At 36.7% G+C, this 13,188-nt stretch overlaps 1 protein-coding gene across 1 annotated transcript in view; it reads right to left on the bottom strand.

The window, feature by feature from the left end:
• Nucleotides 1-13,188, bottom strand: part of MORC1 (MORC family CW-type zinc finger 1) — a 170,515-nt gene that overhangs the window by 135,734 nt on the left and 21,593 nt on the right. Inside the window, exons 7-8 of the mRNA XM_030328461.1 lie at nt 12,295-12,454; nt 10,257-10,362 (exon numbers count right to left, since the gene is read on the bottom strand). Of these exons, the coding sequence (XP_030184321.1) occupies nt 10,257-10,362; nt 12,295-12,454 (266 nt within the window). The remainder of the gene's footprint in view (nt 1-10,256; nt 10,363-12,294; nt 12,455-13,188) is intronic.

The raw sequence follows: 13,188 nt of genomic DNA, 5'->3' as shown, positions 1-13,188 counted from the left end.
CAACTCAACCAATCTCACAAAGGGGGAGAAAAAAAAATAAGGCAGAACAAAATTAAACCCAAGCACAAGCAAATGGCAACAAATTAAACAAACAAACCTACCACAAACAAATGACAACCAAAGAAGTAAATATAAAACATAAAATGAGAAGGCAGAGTAAGTCCAGCTCTAGCAGATGCCCTAATAAGTGTAAACTAGATAAATTTCCTATTAAAAGATAGAAGCACTCAGAGTGAATGCTAACAAATCTAGTTACATGCCATTTATAAGAGACAAATTGAAAATTAAATAACACTGCTGAGAATAAAGCAGTGAAAAACTATGTGGTAAGAAAAGTTAACCAAAATAAAGCAAACATAGGTTAATGTTAGACAAAAACAGAAACAAAGTTATTAGAAAGTATCACCGGAACACAGAGGGATATTTTACATTAATAAAGGTTCACTTAAACAAAATGTGTGTATGCCATAAATCTAATGACTCAGAAACATATATAGCAAAAATTAGAAGAAATACAAGAAACACAGACAAAACCATAGGCACTGTAAGATTCATACTGCTCTCAGAAATTGGGGGATCAAGCTGGGGGGCGGGGAGGGGGCAAGGCAGAATGGAAGATTTAAATAATTTAATTAAAAGCTTGATGTTACAAAATCTTTTTCAGAGAGTCACAATTTTTCCAATGTTTAAAACATTATTAGGCCACAAGAAATCTCAACAAATTTCAAAGAGCCGATATGATGCAAACTACATTCTCCGATCACTGTATAATAAAATTACAACAGTAATAAAAGGATATTTCACCCCCCCCAACACACACACACACAAAATTTAGGTACTTGTAGATTTTTAAAATACTTTTTGAAAGTAATTCCTGAGCTAAAGAGGAAATCAAAATGGAATCTGTAAACTATTTAGAAATAAGCAATAATGAGAGTTCTACTTTTGAAACCTGTAGAATAGAGCCACGATGCAGGGGTGGTGCTGGGAGGATGCATAAAAGCCTTAGTTGTTTAGATTAGAAAACGAGATTGAAAGTAAACAAATAAAAGATACACCTCAAGGAAGCAGGACAAGTAAAATAAAACAACGTTACAGAAAGTAGGAGAAAATAGAGAAATACAAAATAAATAAGAATCTGAAATTATTTTATTTTTAAAGACAGTTGAAACAACTAAGCCTCTCTGGCCAAGAAAAAGAGATGACATACCATGCAACAAAAGTAGTTAAAGTGGACACAACCACAAGGTTGGGGGAAACAGAAGTTTTATAGGAATATTTTATGTAAAATTCCTTATCAACAAATCTGAAAATCTAAATAAAATGAATGTTTTTATAAGACATTATAAATGACAAATTTGATCCAAGAACTTAAAAATCTGAATAGATTAACAGTTATAGCACAATTCAAAAGTAATAAAAGTAGTAATAAAAACACACAGTGATAAGACCACAGACATCATAAACTAGCTGGGTTTATTGTAGGAATGGAAGAATGATAGTTGAATATCACAAACTTTCATAGTATACTACTTTAACAGATTAGAAGAGAAAAACAAAACTAACTCATCTCAACAGATGTCAAAAAACCATTGACTGAAACTTAACAGCAATTTTCTAATGTGAAAAATAAATAAAAATCACTCAATAAACTAGAAATAAAATGACTTACTAAGCTTGACAAAAGGCACTGATGAAAAGGAAAAACAACTAGAACAAATATCACACTTAATGATCAAAGATAAAAGAATTCCATTAAGACAAAAAAAAAATGAACTATTGGGACCTCATCAAGATAAAAAGCTTCTGCACAGTGAAAGAAACAATCAACAAAACTAAAAGGCGACCAACGGAATGGAGGAAGATATTTGAAAATGACAGATCAGATAAAGGGTTAATAAGCAAAATCATACTATAAGGAATTTATCAAACTCAACACCCAAAAAACAAATAATCCAGTGAAGAAATGGCCAGAAAACATGAACAGACATTTTTCCAAAGAAGTAATTCAGATGGCTAACAGACACACAAAAAGATGTTCAACATCGCGCATCATCAGGGAAATACAAATCATACCTACAATGAGATACCACCTCACACCTGTCAGAATGGCTAAAATGAATGACTCAGGAAACAACAAATATTGGGAAGGATGTGGAAAAGGGGGAACACTTTCCACTGCTGGTGGGAATGCAAACTGGTGCAGCCACTCTGGAAAACAGCATGGTGGTTCCTCAAAAACTTAAAAATATAACTACAATCATACAATCTAACCACCAAAATTCTTAACTACTGTGGCATATATGATGATGTAAAATTACACTCAACTATATAAAAGAAGACTGAAATAAGAACCAAAACATAAATATGTCAGTTCTCCCTCCGTCAAGCTATAAATTCAATAGACTACTAATCAAAGTCCCAAGAGATTTTTTTATAATAAAACTTGAAAAGCTGACTTTGAAATTCATATGGAGGAGAACATGTGCAAGAACAATCATAACACTTTCAAAAAGGACAGTGAAAGACTACTTGCCCTACCAAATATCAAAACACATTATAAAGGCTATAGCAATTAAAAAGTTCTAATGAAGCAAGAAGAGAAAAAATATATGAAAAGAAATAGGTCATCTAGAAAGAGATCCACAAATGATGAGAATTTAGTTTATATTCATGATGCATTTCAAGTAAGTAGGAAAGGCTGAATGATTTTAAAAATGCTACATACATTAGAAAGTATTAATCCATCCTCCCCTCTGCACACACACTTCACATCATGTGCAAAAACAAATTCCAGATAGATTCAAAAGCTATAGAAATAAACCATAAGTATTTTTAAAATGATAAGAAGATATACTTGGTTAAGGAAAACCTATCTGAGGTTAGATACTCATAAAGAAACTCATAAAGATAGAAACTCATAAAGAAAAATACTGACAGATTTGACCCCAAAATATCAAAAATTTCTCTAAGACAAAGGACAGTACTAACAATGTTAAAAGTCAAGTGGGGAGAGAGAAGGAGTTATGTGTGGCTATAAAAGGCAATTGGAAGGAACCTTGTACTGATACACTGGAGATTTGACCAGATGGATTACATCAGTGTCAGCATCCTGGTTGTGATATTGTTCTACAGTTTAGCAAAATGCCAGCATAGGGGAAGCTGAGTTAAGGGCACACAGGCTTTCTCTATATTATTTCTTATAACTGCTTATGAGTCTACAATTACCTAAATACAAATTTTAATTTAAAAAAAGACAAGTGCCAGATTGAAGAAAAAATGTTCCTCATATTTAACATCCAAAGTAATAATAACTAAATAAAAGTTCCTAAAAACCATTAAAACTACATAATAGAAATATACAAATATAAACAAAAGATACAAGCAAATCATGGAAGCAAAGTAAGCATCCAAAAAACATTAAAATATACCCCATACTGTCAATAATCAGGAGAAAACAAAGTTCAGAGAAATATTTAATCTACCTGGCAAAATTTTTAAAGTTAGTTTATATCAAATCTTGATGAAAATGGGGCCATTGACAAAATTCAGATCATTGGCTGGGTGAATAGATAGTTTAAGCTTTTTGCACAGCAATTTACCACTCTCTATTTAAATTTAAAATTTTTTTTTTTCAACGTTTATTTATTTTTGGGCCAGACAGAGACAGAGCATGAACGGGGGGGTGGGGGGGGGGGTCAGAGAGAGAGGGAGACACAGAATCGGAAACAGGCTCCAGGCTCTGAGCCATCAGCCCAGAGCCTGACGCGGGGCTCGAACTCACGGACTGCGAGATCGTGACCTGGCTGAAGTCGGACGCTTAACCGACTGCGCCACCCAGGCGCCCCTCTCTATTTAAATTTAAAATTACTACCACTTAATCTGGCAATGTTATCTCTGAGAATCAATACTAAAGAAATACTCATGCAAGTGCCCAAAAATAGAAGTATAAAGATTAGCATTAGTTAAAATAGTGAAAAAGTGACGTCGATCTAAGTATGATGTACACCAATCTATAATATCATGCAAATATTGTTTTATACCAATGTACAGTTATTTATTACTTTACAGTCACTTTTTTAAAAGTTGCTTAAAAGTGAGGTATAGGAGTATCCAATAAAAGAAAAAAGGATTCCTTGGAAAAATGGCTTATTGTCGCATTACTACAGCAGCAGAAGTATATTATGAACCTAGAATATCTTATGATGCCAAAAAGTACAAAAATATTCAACACTGATGGTGATACATCAAAAGAACATAAGAGTCAGCCTGAATAGGCTCCCACTAGCCAAATCTAGGACAACTTTAGCCACAACGTTAATACTAATAGTGATAGATTATTACTCTTAAAAGGAATGCATGGGTCCCTACTGCGTGTAAAAAGAAGAGGGGCAGGATGAATGATAAAGTATGGTAAATTATCAACATCTAGGGAGTCTGAGGGAAAGGTATACTATAATTCTTTGTAATATCTTTGCAACCCTGTTGAAAAGTCTAAATTATTTCAAAAGAAAAAGCTAAGAAGAAAAAAGTATGACTTCAATATAAACTGACAAGTACTGAAAAGTCTAGACGACACACTTCAATAAGCCCAAGTTGCAGAGTTATTTCTATAGTAGAAGAGAGACTGGAGGGGCAGGGGTAGAGAATGAGAAAGCACTGTTACACTGATTTAGGTATCTATGCACTTTTGAGAGGTTTTCAAGAAACTCATATTTATGTACCACTGGAGGCTCACCCCAACCTCTGCCCCAAAGATTACTGTTCCTGGACCAGGTGCTGGACCACCAGGTGGAAGAATGAGACAGGGGAGAGAGTAAAGAAAACTAACACCTGGATCCAGGATTTTTTGGTGGCATGTCTTATATGAAATTTCAAAACCTCAGTTCTGAAACTGTAATTCCATACTGGTGTCCACATAAAGAATTCTATGTCCTATGAGTGAAATTTAAAACATCTAGATTAGAGAGTAATTCCACACCTGCCAAAGATAGACTCTCTGGATAAGGAATGCCGAAGGAGAATCCCAACCCTATGGATCTTGTACATTCCAGTTTACAGTAACCACCTGTGAGGCATTACAGGCACTGACATCTCAGAGCCATCTACCACCTGCCATCTTCCATTTGGTCAGTCCTACTGCATTCAGTCAATAGAGGTTCTCTGGCACCTGGGTGGCTCAGTGAGTTGAGTGTTCAACTCCTGATTTTGGCTCGGGTCATGAACTCACAGTTCGTAAGATCAAGCCCTGTGTTAGGGTCTGTGCTGACGGCGTGGAGCCTGCTTGGGATTCTCTCTCTCCCTCTCTCTCTCTGCTCCTCCCCTGCTTGCACAAGCTCGCTCGCTCTCTCTCTCTCTCTCTCTCTCTCTCTCTCAAAATAAATAGGGGCACCTGGGCGGCTCAGTCGTTTAGGCATCTGACTTTGGCTCAGGTCATGATCTCACGGTTCGTGAATTCAAGCCCCACATCGGGCTCTATGCTGACAGCTCGAAGCCTGGAGCCTGCCTCGGATTCTGTGTCTCCTTCTATCTCTGACCCTCCCCCACTTGTGCTCTGTTTCTCCCTGTCTCTCAAAAATAAATAAAAATGTAAAAAAAAAAATGTTTTTAATAAATAAATAAACATTTAATAGAGGACCTCTGGAAATCACTCTGATTTTAATCATCTGTGTGATTGTGGCTAAAGGTTACTAACAGCCACCAGTCAGAAGGAGAGAACAAATTGACTTGATTTTGTCTTGACTACCTCAAAGGGGGAAGAAAAAAAAAACTTAGTGGGGAAAAATCTGCAAGAGTTTGAGATGCAGGACTTGGTCCAGAGTTCCCAAAATTACAACATAAAACATGAATTAACAAACAAACATTGTCTAGGCTGGCCCTAAAGAAACATCTTGTTTTCTGTTATTACTTCACTACTCTTTTCATTAGTATTCAGTATTCTCAGCCCTTCCCCTGCCTCTTTGTTGCAAACTCTTAACTTCCTTTTGATTTCTTACAAAGCTATTTTTCATGTTGTCTTCTACCCTTTTAGGGCACTTTGCCTAAGTTTAACATGGCAGATTCTTTCCCTGCAGATATAACCTACTTTCTGTATATCGTTATGTATGGAACTCTGTGATTCCCTGGCACTCCCCACATGTCACATTCACAGATTCAAATTCCGATTTAATATATCACACATTAAATGCAAACTTCTGCCTCATCTGATTCTGAAATTCTGAGATGACTTTTCTGTCTACATATTCTCTTTTAATGTAAGTAAAAACAGGCTGTCTTTAGACTCATGTTGCCAAAGCACATGCCACTGCCCATGTGCTTGAATATCACTCCTAATGAAATTTTCATGAGATTACTGTCATCTTAAAACAGGGCCCTGCTAAAGGTCGGATATACTTCTGTAGAGCCTCAGTGCAAAGCCAATAAAGGGTACTGATTGCAAAGTTTAAGACGAATATCAAATAGGGCGCCTGGCTGGCTCAGTCGATTAAGTGTCCGATTTCGGCCTAGGTCATGATCTTGCCGTTCCCGAGTTCGAGCCTCCTGTCGGACTCTGTGCTGACAGCTCAGAGCCTGGAGCCTGTTTGAGATTCTGTGTTTTCCTCTCTCTCTGCCCCTCCTCCAACTGCACTCTGTCTCTGTCTCTCAAAAATAAATAAACATTAAAAAATTTTAAAAAAACCCTGATATCAAATACTCACAAGAACTATATGAAAGTTCAGACACTTTGACTCAGTAGTTCCATTCCTGGGAGTTTGTCTTAAAAAAACAATTCAAAAGAATAAAAAAAAAATCCATCTGCATGAAAATGTTTACCTCAATATTATCCATAAATAATGTGAAACACTGGGACCAATGTTACTATCCAAAAATACAGAAATTGTTATGTAAATTATGATGAATCAATTTAATGGACTATCGTAAAACCACTTATCCAGAAATTATTATGAGACTTACCCAGACTACATAATAACGTAGGTTGAGAAGCAAATCATAAATGAAAAAGAAAAATGAGAAATTACACTTAAAAACACTAGAATTGAATAAAAATTATGATATACAAATTATTTTCTTTACAATTTTTTAAAATATCATTTCACTTTTGGGCAGCCTGGGTGGCTCAGTTGGGTAAGCCTCCAACTTTGGCTCAGCTCACGATCTCACAATTCACGAATTCGAGCCTCACATCGGGCTCTCTGCTGACAGCTCAGAGCCCAGAGCCTGTTATAGATTCTGTGTCTCCTCTCTCTGTGTCTCCCCTGCTCATTCTCTGTCTCTCTCTCTCAAAAATAAATAAACATTAAAAAGAAGGAAAGAAAGAAAGGAAGAACGCACGAAAGAAAGAAAGAAAGAAAGAAGAAAGGAAGGAAGGAAGGAAGGAGGAAGGAAGGAAGGAAGGAAGGAAGGAAGGAAGGAAGGACAGACACCCAAGGCACCTGGGTAGCTCAGTCGGGTAAGCCCCCAACTTTGGCTCAGGTCACAATCTCACAATTCGTGAATTTGAGCTTCACACTGGGCTCTCTGCTGTCATCACACAATCTGCTCTGGATCCTCTGTCTTCCCTCTCTATCGGCCCCTCCTTCCCTCATGTGTGTGTGTATATTATATATTATATATATTTTTACAATAAATAAAATTGGAACAAAAAATAGTATCAGAGGGGCGCCTGGGTGGCGCAGTCGGTTAAGCGTCCGACTTCAGCCAGGTCACGATCTCGCGGTCCGTGGGTTCGAGCCCCGCGTCAGGCTCTGGGCTGATGGCTCAGAGCCTGGAGCCTGTTTCCGATTCTGTGTCTCCCTCTCTCTCTGCCCCTCCCCCGTTCATGCTCTGTCTCTCTCTGTACCAAAAAAATAAATAAAAAACGTTGAAAAAAAAAATTTAAAAAAAAAAAGTATCAGAAAAACCTCTTCTCCGAGACCAAAAAAAAAAAAAAAAAAAGGCTGAAAGCTTGAATTTTCCTATTTCTATGTAGAAAATTAAATTATTTTCAGAATCAGCAGGACCATACCATCTAAGACCAAAGGTGGAAATTGCATAGTTCCAGGGTTTGAGACTTGTTTTGAACAGAGGAAGAATCATGCTCAGTGGTTTAAGGGGACACAATAACCACAAGAAAAATGGCAAAGGAGTTATTATATTACAAACCACCTGTTCTGAAAACCAAGATTATGTAAACTGCACTTGTTTAGAAGTTCAAATAACAGAAGTCGTAAGTGCAAGAAGAGTCAGAAAAAGATCCATCTTTGACCAGAGTATTCTTTCAGCCACAAGAGTCCATGTTTTCCTAGTCCCTTAGTAAAGAGGATCTGGGTTAATGGTTAATGTCAGAGCCCACTGGCTTTTCAGAGGGGAAACCTATACATAATTACCCCCCCCCCCCAGGAGGTAATACTGCTGTCCCTCCTTGGCACTATCATGAAACTCATATCAGAAACCATGAAATAGAGAGCGCCCCTGGCACAGAAATGACATCTCCTCTTTACAACAATCCAGCCTCATCAAAATGCCCCCACCCATCTTTAAAAAGCTTTTCTTGTGATTAAACTACAAAAAATGTTGAAAAACCAACCAAACAAACAAATCCAATGTGGTCAATGTTCCTAAATTAAACTGTACGTACCCTGGGTCTGACGCATTTTCATTTTGTGATTAATTGCTTAAATGACTTAAGAAGCTTCTGACTTCATTAAACCATCTGGAAACAGTAAGAACTTTTTTCCCAAAGAATTAGCTGTCAAATTATTCCTCTAATAATTTTATTTGTTTCCTGACGCTAGTGTTGAAATGCCAAGGCACTCTGACAGATAACTGCTTGAAAATTTAGTCCCAAAGCTTTTAAGTAGCATGAGATATTGGTTCTGGAACCAACTGTTAAGCAGAAAGGTAGGGTCAGCAGGAAAGGGGGAGATGGTAATGGATGTGCCAGTAACAGTTCTGGGCCTCCTTTCTGATCTTGGCGTATTAATACTGCCAAAAGGGTTCCCAGCATTTGTATAACAATAAAGAGGCTGGATTTTTTTTTCCAAGACAAAAACCCTTCATTTCTGTGTAAATTAAGAATTACACATTTTAGAATGAAATAAGAAAAATATAAATTATAAAAAAAACTTTAAGTAGAAAAGATCATCTAAAAGCATTATCAAACATTGAATTTTCTAACTGGGAAAGGAGTTTTCAAATTTCACCTCAAAGACAAAACAAAAATAGGTTCTTTGTTAAGTTTATGTATTTCCTTGGGTCTCAATATCTTAGTCTAAAATTGCACTGCCCAATATGGTAGCTATTGGCCATGCTAGAAAACTGCTCCAAATTGATACATGCTATGTGTACAAAACACACACTAGATTTCAAGGATTTAGCAGGAAAAAAAGTATAAAATGTCTCATTAATATTTTTCATATTAAAATTATAATTTACATATACCAGATTAAATAAAACATTATTAAAATTAACTTGACCTCTTTCTTTTTACCTTTCCTAACGTGGCTACTAGAAAATTTAAGATTTCATATATACTTCATATTTGCTGCTCTCATTATATTTGCACCAAACATCAGTATTTAAAATGAATCATTCTGACACTAAGAAACTGCACGTTCAAGCTGATAAGTTTCAAATACAAAGTTACTTTGGAGAAACTTAGGTTTGGTCACTGTTGCATTATTTCTCCACAATTTTCATTCATGCTCCCAAATCCTTCCTTATTCTATTTCATATAGATTCCTAATAGCCAAGAAAAATGAATGTGTCAATTTATTTACTTACAAGCTGCAAGCGTGAAGTTCATAAGGCCATTCTTAATTATCGGTTGGTCATATTTCTTTTTGCTCCACACCATACTGATGCCCATTTTTAATGATATGTAATGAATAATGAACTCTGTTTTCTTCAGTTTTAATATTCATAAAATAAGAGTTTCAGAATTAGAGAAGCTTAAAGGTGTTATTCCAGTGGTTCCAAAATGTGCTGCCACCTCGAAATCACCTGGGCAACATGTGAAAAATATTGACTCCTACGCCTGATATCTGGAGATTCTGACTCAGCAATGTCTGGGATGAGACAAGATCCTATACTTAAGAAGCTGTCTGGGTCACTCAGAGGGTCAGCCAGGTTTGGGAATCAATGGTCCAGCCTAACTCTCTTCATCTGTAACTGGGGTAAAATGAATTATCTCAGTGCTAAGGCCCAGTGGCCTCAGACATAGGACGAGGATACTGCCATTATTGAGAGACATTCTGTCAAACACACATACTACTCACTCCTCAAGAGCCCCAGCCATCAGCATATCTTCCTTGTCAGTCTTAACATCCAACTCTGGCTCTCCGCTAAGCAAAAGCTTCAAGTTATAAATAACCAGCAAAGTACCTAGTAGAAAAAAGGATGTTTGCCTTGTCAGTATTGTAACAACACCAAATATTAGTCATAGTGCTATTATCTCATCTATGGAATTAAGCCTACTTTAGACCAAATTTCCTTCAATACTTCAGTAAATAATATGCTTGGATAAGTTCCAAGATGTACGTCTTACAGCACATTCCACTTTCTTCCAGAGTGTTGAGTTTCTACAGGAAAGTGTTTATTCCTAGTTAATTCATTGTAAGTCTCTCAACTTGGATTCTTAAACTTTGGCACTTTTTTCATAATTTGCATTATGAAAATAGTTGGAGGAGTCTGAGCTAAATTTGTATTGTAGGTAAAGCTCTTGTTGGTGGAACTGAAACCAATGCACATAAAAACAAAGATGAGTTTTTAAAATTTGTACAAATATGAAGAATTACTTTTAGACCCTATAATAGGCATTGGCAAACTTTTTCTGCAAAGGGCCAGATAAATAACATTTCAGGCTCTGCAGGCTGTACGGTCTCTGTGACAACTACTCACAATTCAAGTCCACCACTGCGGCATGAACACTGCCATAGAGAATACATAAATGAATGAATTTAGCTGTGTTCCAATAAAACTTTATTTATAAAAACACATATGGGGCTGGATTTGACCTGCAGGCCACAGTTTTCTGACCCCTGCTCTAAAGCATAGTTAACAAAAAAAAATCCCAATTCTTTACAAACTTGATTGTGATATAAAGACAAACAAGACTGTCAGAGAAATTAAAAAAACAGCCAATTACACTTTTCCTGGTAGTACTAAGACACAAGAGAGAACAAACAGCACGGTGACGAAAATTGCCTGTGTCTAAATTCTGGATCAATCATTTATTTACCAATGCAATGACCTCAGATAAATTTCCTAACCTCTTTGAATCTAATTTTCCCAATCTACACAATGGAGTTCATGAGGCACCTAAAGCATAGAGTTGTTTTGAGAATTAAATGCATTAATATTTATAAGGTGTTTAGAAAAATATTCAAGAAATAGTATACCTTTCATTAGTATTTACATGAGTATTTCACAATTAAAAGTCGACCAACACTGGGTTCTATTCCTGAAACTAATACTACAAGGTATGCTAATGAACTTGAAATAATTTTTTTAAAGTCAACCAACAAATCACATTAGCTCCCCTTAAAGTATATCATGTATACATTAATAACATTAATCTTTATTAAGTTGCCACTAGTTTTCCTCTAAGAGAAAAGGGAGAGAGTGACAAAAAATACCATTTTTAAACAAAATGCCACAAATTCGAGAAGAAATTTTGAGGGCAATACAAGCCAACTCAGAAACAAATTTCTCAGAATTTCACTATATACATTACATAAATCAAGGAGTTGCAGAAAGGAAAATGCACACAGCTTTCTCTAGAGTAGATTCTTCTTGTTTCTAGATAGTAAAGGTAGAAGTTTGGAGAATGAGTGGCACTGGAAAATGTTAGTAGACACATAAATACAGAAATACAGAAAGCTCTGTTCATCTGGAACATGAAGCTTTTACTAACTCTCTGCCACAGAAACCTAGACTCATTGGTTTCTAAGTTGCTAACTCTCTTACAAAACTCTCCTCTAACCTTAGACGCTGCGGTAAGCATCTCCTAACTCTGCTATCTGGTGCAGGGACTATGTATTCCCTGTGGTCACACACTATGTCATCCTCTTCACATCCAGAGTTCCCCAAGCTCAGGCAAGTACAAATCTTTCTCCCAGCGTCAGGCATTTAGAGCTATTCATGTCTGGATTCACTTAAGACAAAATTCATATGGATAAAATGAATGACTGTGCCCATGAGAGATCCTGCATGATATTATAAATAGAAAAAATACAAAAGTACATGTAAAGTATCTTTCCAAAGGCAGTAAAAGCAAATACTTCTATCAAGATTTCAGAATTTTGGTGATCTTACCACATTTCCCGTAGATCATATCAAACTGCTGCATCAATTCAGCTTCATTTCTAAATGGAGAGTACTTAAAAATTATAGACAACTCTGTTGAGAATTTTTGAGGATCATCTGTAACAGATTCTCTGGTTCTTGTTAACCATGAAGGTATTGGAACCACAACCTGTAAAAAACACACACACATCAGTTTACTATGAAATATACAAATACAAACCATCATCCTTCCGTCTGTTCCTAATTCAGTCCATTCCTCATCTAGCCAAATTGGAAAACATGAAATTGAAAGTTTATTTCCCCCTTGTATTCTAGTTTTATAAAGAAGAGACACATAACAATTATGTACACTCAGAGTTGTGTTCTAAAATGCTCCATTGTAGAATGTGGGGACAGATGGAGTCTGCTTCGGCCCACTAATGAAATATGGGTAGGATGGCAGAGGGAACAACGGTACTGACACTTCAGAAGTTGAAAAGTACATGACAGATATCCAGGAAAGCCGATCGGAGGCCCATGCCAGAAGAGAAAAACAGCCTGTTTACAATTCAGAACACCGTAAAAGGCTCAGAGACTGATGGCATGAGTTAACTGTGGAGGTGAGATACAGAGGGAAGAGCCAGAAGTAGCATCCCGAACCCCATCTGCCACTAGCTCTCCCAATTCCACAGAGACTGGATGCTTATTCTCTAGAAAGAGTAGAACAAGCTATTTCTGGATTAGAGGATATGTCAGGCACAATGATCGGGGGACCTTACTGAGATCAGAGGGGTCGAAGTACACATACTGAGTGCTGAGAACCCAGGCCTCCTCTCTCATTTGGGTCCCCCAAAGATGTCAGGTAGGCCTTCAGGCAGAAGACTGTAGGAGTTTTCCTGGAGAAATCGGACTAGCCCAGAAGGA

This window comes from Lynx canadensis, chromosome C2 (genome assembly GCF_007474595.2).
Source record: "Lynx canadensis isolate LIC74 chromosome C2, mLynCan4.pri.v2, whole genome shotgun sequence".
Classification (NCBI taxonomy): domain Eukaryota; kingdom Metazoa; phylum Chordata; class Mammalia; order Carnivora; family Felidae; genus Lynx; species Lynx canadensis.
The sequence above is the reverse complement of the archived record's forward strand: the minus strand, read 5'-3'. Positions and strand labels throughout refer to the sequence as shown.